This window comes from Sinocyclocheilus anshuiensis, unplaced genomic scaffold (assembly GCF_001515605.1).
Source record: "Sinocyclocheilus anshuiensis isolate Anshui unplaced genomic scaffold, SAMN03320099.WGS_v1.1 scaffold870, whole genome shotgun sequence".
NCBI lineage: Eukaryota > Metazoa > Chordata > Actinopteri > Cypriniformes > Cyprinidae > Sinocyclocheilus > Sinocyclocheilus anshuiensis.
Window position 1 is genome coordinate 1,837,460 of NW_015540842.1, and position 7,462 is coordinate 1,844,921.

A 7,462-nucleotide genomic window follows, 5' to 3' on the forward strand; every position below is an offset into this window, starting at 1 on the left:
CTAATTTGCTACAAAATACTTTTTGGTAATTACCTGTAATTGAAAGTAAAGTATGCCCGGGAAAATATATAGTCTAGATATAGTTAAAATGGCTGGCTAAATGCATAGCTTTGTGCAATGCAAATCAACTACAACAAATGTGTCATAGGTTTAAATGCATGGCAATTTTTTAACAGCCTCAGTGGGAGAAATCTTACAGTATTACTGCCAGCTCAATGGGAAACAGCAAGACTCTGTGTGAAGGCAAACCGGTTGGGCATTTGTTCAACAATTTTGTAGACCTACCATTATAACCAGTGCTCTTGCCGAAATGGTGGCTTTTCACTCAATTTATGCTAATCAACCATAATAAATGGCCTGTTATTTAACTTCATCATTCAAGGGAAAGTATGGCATGTCAATTTATAATGAAAGTGTTTGCGAGAGGGGTTCTTTGCCGTGCAGGTCTGGGTGTGTTCTACAGAAATGAATGATTATTATGATCACAAAGTAGAAAAAGATTAGTGTTTGAAGTTAACTTCATGCGTACCTGGCACATACAGTGCTGTTTTACAAGGGGTCCTTTATATAAAACACCTTAAATCGAATCAAAACCTCATTGCAGAACTCTCTAAACTATGAAGCAGCTATTTATACACACCCATATCTGGAATTACACATATGTCTAGGTCCTAAACAGCTTAGAGTTCAGAAAGTTCAGAATAACAACATTCAGGGATATACGTCAGACATAGTTATCCTTATGTATAACCTAAACATGTAGGTAAGGAGCTAGCAAATCAGAGTTCAGGGTTCCTCTGAAATATCTTTTACAGTAATATTTCCTTTAGATGTGTAGTTCAGACCATTTTGCCACATTGAAGCTGTGTCACATATTCCAGAGATGGATTTTAAGTCATGCTAGAAAAAGGGAAATGACTTGTGTGCACAGGTGCTCCCCAGACGAGAGGAAACCATGGTGCCTCCCTCACAGTTTACTTCCTCTGATGACATTTATAGTTACTAATGTTACCAGGCATATTGATAGTGTCTGAAATCGAAGACCTAAATGCCTTCGAAATGCCCTGCCCTCACTTCCAGGAGTTCAGTTAAAATAGACATAGCTGATTAAATAAACTGGACGTGTATTAGCAAACATTGTTTGTATGTCTTGAATGTAAAAAAATGGCTGATCGGTTGATCAGACTATTTACTTCTCCTTTTCCCTCTTCAGTTATGACCTCATCTTTGCTGGTGGACCTGAGGAGATTTTCAGAAAGTTCCAGCAGACCAATCATAAGCTGGTGTTTGCTGCTGAGGGAATCATCTGGCCAGACCCTCGACTGGCAGAGAAGTATCCTTCTGTCCGCAGTGGGAAGCGCTTTCTTAACTCTGGAGGTGCGTAAAAATAACTGTATAAAATGTTCTGTTTTGATATGAAAGTTACTTCATAGTTACACATCAAGGCTTTGCAGGCCCAAAGCCATTGTGTTATTGAGATTTAATCTCATTCAGTTCAGTTCAATTGGATTTCCACAGCTCACATATTGTATCAAAACATTTACATGCACAATCTTACACTGATTATGCATAAAAACCCCCAAACGGTTTCTAGCTTTCAAGTTTTCTTGAAAGCTAGAAACATTTATGTTCACTTGAATAAAGTGTTTAAGGCATAGGTTTGTGATGAACGGGTGTGCATGTGCAATAGGCTACAAAAAATACTGATAAATATGACAAATCTGCATTTACATGATGTTTTTAAATTGTCAGGTTTTCACCAGTTTTGATGTGAAATCAAACAGACATTTCCATATAACAGGCCATACACATTTCATTTTACATGTAAACACCTTTACTTGTCTGGTAGCTTATTCATTGTGGTTACATTTTCACTTTAAAACTAGACCTGGTTATTGGATTTTTATCATTAGCTTGTTTTTCAATTGTAAATGCATTTTGCGTTTTATAAATGTACTGTAAAGACCGAAACAAACCATTCATGTAAATTAACAAAACGTTTTTAGCTTTTATGCATCATTACCTTACCAACAGTTAAAGACAATTTAGAGCAAGTTAATTAAACAGTTAGAATGTATATAACATGCTACCTGAATCTGGTTTAAGGGCAGTGGTATGTCAGAATGTGTACAATTAATGTGTAAATTTGTTTAGTCTGTAAACGTATTATTTGCTCTTCACCTGTGTTGGGGAGTAGCTAGCTACAAGTAGCGATGCTACTAGCTTAACTACATTTTTCAGTAGCTTTACTGTAGCGACACTACTTTTAAAACAGTGTAGCTTTTCCTGAAGCTAACTACTTTTTCCAGCAAATAGCTGTGTAGTGCGACCAAATGCTACATTCCGTTTTGCGTTCTGACGAGTCACGAGCCTGTAATGCATTTAAGGAGTGCAGTGTCTTCTTCTGACTAGATCACAAACTAAATTTGTTCATTACCACCATCTGTTGTGATATCATGCAACGCGCGGCTTTACAGTATTTCCACCGACAAGAGATCGTCTGATGATATTGCAAAGGATGTACAGGAGTGGATATTTCACATGAATCAACTGTAATTTAAGCAAAACAAAGATTAAAATGCGGTCTACGTCGAAGACTTAAAGCACATACAGGAGGTGAATAATAGCCTTTTTAAACTGATTATTTTTTCTTCTTTATTGCACTCTAGATCAAATGTCTATTTTACAATGATGAACGGTCATAATATAATCTGCCCCCCCCCCACAGTTTTGTAATGAACACTAATCGAACAGAATATAAAATCACGCTATAGTAGTGTGCTTATCATTTGGCAAAGGATGGTTGCGGCGGGATTCACGCAAAGCGCAGTGTTCACGCGCGCAGCTGATGATTGAAGTCTCCACTCACAGTCAGTAAATACCGCATGTGCTGTGAGCTTAACATGCTTATTTTATGACTCCTCCGTATCCAGTTTAAATTGCATACATTTTGTTCTTACATTGGTGTTACGTTTGTAGCAATATACTAATATAACTAAAATAACTATTTAACTATACAGTATTTTATTATTGTGTGTATCGAATAGTTTACAAAATCAAATGATTGGGACACTTTTTGTCATTGAAATGGCTTGGAAAAATGTCCAAATCATCCTGAATTCACCCTACTCTTTGAAATCATGAATGCATCACAGTATGTTGTTTTAAACCCCAAATATTTTACTTATAACTTCATTATATTTTACTTATAACTTCATTATAATTCTTCATTAATAATTATTTAGTTATTTGTAATGTTAATTGTAAAAAAAAATAATAATAATAAAAAAAAATTGAAAGTAGTTTCAATGTAGCTAGCTACTTTTTGACAGTAACTTGTAGTTTAGCTAGCTACTTTTTCAAATGTACAAGTAGCTTGTAGCTGGTCAAGCTACAGATTCAGAGTAGCTTCCCCAACACTGCTCTTCACAGGTCCTGCATTTGGGAGGTCATTCTTTACGAATTGGACTCAGGCAGCATATCACTGGGATAGGTCATGGCCAGCTGCCATATTAGCTGTATCATCATAGCGCAGTTTGCACCAGATGCTTCTGTGTGGGTTTGTTTTGTCTGCTAGGATTTAGAACAATGCAAGCAGGATGATTTTAGAGAGCAAACAGCGGAATTTCATTATCGCTACAATATGATAGAGAAAATGTTTTCTGAGTAAACTGGCAAGCGGCGGTCACTCACCCTGTGGAATTTCCTGAGGGCCACCAGGCATAGTGCACTATTCATTCAGGGGTCTTCATGAATGGCGCTTTCATTTGAGTGTGTACGTGTGCATCCATCCATCTTACCCAGTCTCTCTGTTGAAGAATAGTAATGTCAGTCCCTCTTTTACTCAAAAACCCTGTGGTCATCGCTCCTCTAAACTCTGAAGTCCTGGTCCCGTCTATTTTAATCTGGCCAATTACGGCTTTGACTGTGGTGGTCACTTTGTCTTGTGTAGTGTCCTGTCAGGGCGTCGAGTCTATGTCATTAACAGGGCAAGTTTGTTTGTTTTGGACTTCCTGTTCGATAGCCTGTACATTCAAAATTGAAGGTTGGTTTTATCCCTTCGGCTGCTCCGTAGATGCGGTGGCTACTGTTTTGTTTCAGTTGGACCAGAGATGTCATGTGGATCAGTGTGTTTGTGGAAATAAGAATGACTGCACGGCACGGCCCGTCTCTTTACGATCATCCCTTGCTTTGCCCAAAATCAAGTTTGTTGACAGTAGCGTTGTTTCGATCGGTGGGAAAAACATTCTGGATTCTAGATTAAAACCACATGTCATAATGCCTTACATCTGGCTTTAGCTATTGCTTTCGAACCTGGGCATTATGTCAAGGGATTTACTTTATTGCACTGTAATAAAACAAGATTCATGTCACCACATCTGAGGTGACCGCCTTCAGACTACGACGATCCAATCATTTAGCGAATTAATTAGCATTTGAATCATACTTGCCTGAAAAGATGCCTTGTTTATCTTCTTCTGGCTTTTTACTGATAATTCTAGATTTCCAGTAAAATCATTTGAGATGTGATAGTGTTTCTGAACAGATTGGCACTGTCCAGAATTCCTACTACAGCCTTTGGAAACAGTGTTGAAGATGGTTTTTAGATCAGCCTATGAATGTAGGCTATAGGAAAAGGTTATTAGGAGTTAAAAACGTAATAGTCTAGGGTGGTAACCTAACATAGCTCCTAATTCCTGCCAAATGATGGTATCTAGGGCTCCAAGCCCTACAATTTTCATCTGTGGTCAGTGCTTCAGGAAAATGATGAGAAATCCGTACGCAGGTTGCTACAGAAACACAGAGAGCCAGCACATAGCTGAGGTCCTTTACTGATTACAGTCCTCTATCTTGTAGAAAGTCTATGCCATCTGAGGTTAGACGTGGCCACACAACACTTGTTGCTTGTCGGTCAGATACTTCTGCCAGACTTCTCCCACTGTTTTGAGGGTTTGAGGAACCGTACCAGAATTGGAAGTGAGATTTAACCTTCTTAGAGGAGACATAATTTAAATTGGAACTATTGTATCCAGGCATACCATAATGTCAATGCTTCACACATTCTTTTGCATCCTATACTTTCTTTTACAACACACATCCTGTAAAAAAAACACATTGCGATGTCTTTCACAGGCCTTATCGGGTATGCTCCATACATTCAGAGGATTGTGAACAAGTGGGACCTTCATGATAATGATGATGATCAGCTATTCTACACAAAGATCTACGTGGATCCACTTCAGAGGGTCAGTGAAAAAACCCAAACCCAAAAATGAAAATTCTGTCATCATTTACTCACTCTAAAGTTGTTCCATACCTGTATGAGTGTCTTTTTTCTGTTGAGCACAAAATAAGATATTCTGAAGAATGGAGAATAATTTATTTTGTGCTCAACAGAAGAAGGAAACTCGTACAGGTTTGGAACAAGTGAAGATGAGTAAATGATGACAGAATTTTCATTTTTGAGAATAGAATGAGAATATAAAATGTGCTTGTAACTTGACCACATGCACTTATAAAACGCCTACAAATGTATCATACCACTCAAACAAAGCAAACAAACTGGTTAAAAATACATAACTATAAACAGTTTACACAAAGGTCACACAGTCACTTTTACACAAACTCCACTGTGTTCTGTTCTTTATTTTAGGAAAGACTTAATATGACCTTGGAACACAAGTGTGAGATTTTCCAGAATTTGAATGGAGCCATGGGTGAGTCAATCCAAGATGGTGTATAAAACTTGCTAAAAAAACAATTCATTTTTGCATCATGCATAGCTGATTAATAAAGGGACATCAAGGTTTGATTTAGATTTTGCATCGTAACAATTTTGGTTTTGGCTTCACTAATACTACTGCTCATATAGGGATTTGAATAAATCCATAAATGTAACTCATCTCCTTTTGTGCTACAGACTCGAGTAACATCTCTAATCATGTGGCCTATAGTTGAGAAGAGGTCTAGTCTCAGGGCCCAGGCATAAACTTTTTGCCTGCTGAACAATTAAACACTTAAAAGAATAAGACAGATGTACTGAATCTAAGAATGCACAAATCTATTTTTGAATTTAGATGAAGTTCTCCTAAAGTTTGGAACGGAGCGAGTGCGAGTGAGAAACACAGTCTACAACAGTCTGCCAGCCATTATCCATGGAAATGTGAACACCAAGGTAAATGTCTTCTTTCTCTTCATGCCAGTAAAAAATGGGGACAGTGTAAAAAAAGTTGACCTGAATCAAAATAACGGCCATTTTCTGTGCACTTGAGGTTACAGTATGTTAACTTTCTTCAGGCATTTTTCTATTAGGACACCTTTTAATAGATATTGAGGTGCTGGTTGTCCTCTGAATGTAGGTTTAATGGGGGTTTCAGTTGAACGTAGGTTCAACTGTGGCACTCAGTGGACTGATCCAAATAAAAGTATGTCTGATCATTGTCACAGATATTGTAGGTAAAACAAATGTTTGTCAGTAGTAAAACGTACATATTTGTACGTCTAAATTGTCTGTGCATTCAAAGTCGTACATTCTGCAGTTTATTCAGTTTAACCTTCTACCTTCCCTCATGTTGCGCAAAACTGATAGTATTTTCCATTAGAACACAACATGAGTTACTATTGAAATTATGTCCCAGACTGTAGTTTGTGATTAAATACTAGACAGTACTTCAGCCAAAAATCTTGCAGTCATTGCCCAGCTGTCTTTGCTAAGCTGTAGAGTTTGAGATTTTAGCAGGATGTCTGGGTGATAATGTAATCTCAGACCCAGAGCTTTTCCTTCTGCACCTCAGTGACAGATTAAACAAACACAGCACTGTGTGGAGTCATCTTCTCCTAATACGCAACCATCTGTGCTGTTTCTAATGAATAATCATCCACCCAGAGCTCACCCTTATGCTCTATGATTCATTCAAGCTGCCTTGTGTCCATCCCGAAGGATTTCTCTGATCTCCAGGGTCTTTAACATGCCCTGGGGAATACAGATGTTCTCGTAAATACTCAAACAAGGTCCAATAAAAGTAACAAGGCTTGATACACAGTAGTAGTTTATGACCAGAATGCAAAGCCAGCGGATTGGTTTATGGCTTCTCTTCATTTGGAATCAGTGAACAACTCCTGTTTTCTGTCAGTAATGTTTAACCAATTGACCTCACAGCACTTGAGGTCATGACCTGCGTCTCTAAGGTGTTGTCAGTCTTAGCAGCCACCTATAAATGTTAAATTATCTAAAACTATCTAACATGGATGAACATGGGATGAATTAGAAAGACAGCATCTGGATACCATCTTTAATGTGGTTGAGGCTGGATTGAATTGAAGATCCCCTCCTTTCTATTACAGTCTAAATTCCTGTAATCGAAAGCAGCATGACAAAAGAGTGCACAGCTGTCCTGCCAAAATCTGTGTCCAACAGCCAGTGAACAAATTATGAAGGAATACAGACTTGTCTTCCAGGAAT

The 7,462-nt window shown here is 38.0% G+C and overlaps 1 protein-coding gene across 1 annotated transcript in view; it reads left to right on the forward strand.

The window, feature by feature from the left end:
- Positions 1-7,462, forward strand: part of plod2 (procollagen-lysine, 2-oxoglutarate 5-dioxygenase 2) — a 49,807-nt gene that overhangs the window by 20,290 nt on the left and 22,055 nt on the right. Inside the window, exons 4-7 of the mRNA XM_016484885.1 lie at positions 1,214-1,377; positions 5,134-5,246; positions 5,654-5,717; positions 6,078-6,175. Coding sequence (XP_016340371.1) covers positions 1,214-1,377; positions 5,134-5,246; positions 5,654-5,717; positions 6,078-6,175 — 439 coding nt within the window. The remainder of the gene's footprint in view (positions 1-1,213; positions 1,378-5,133; positions 5,247-5,653; positions 5,718-6,077; positions 6,176-7,462) is intronic.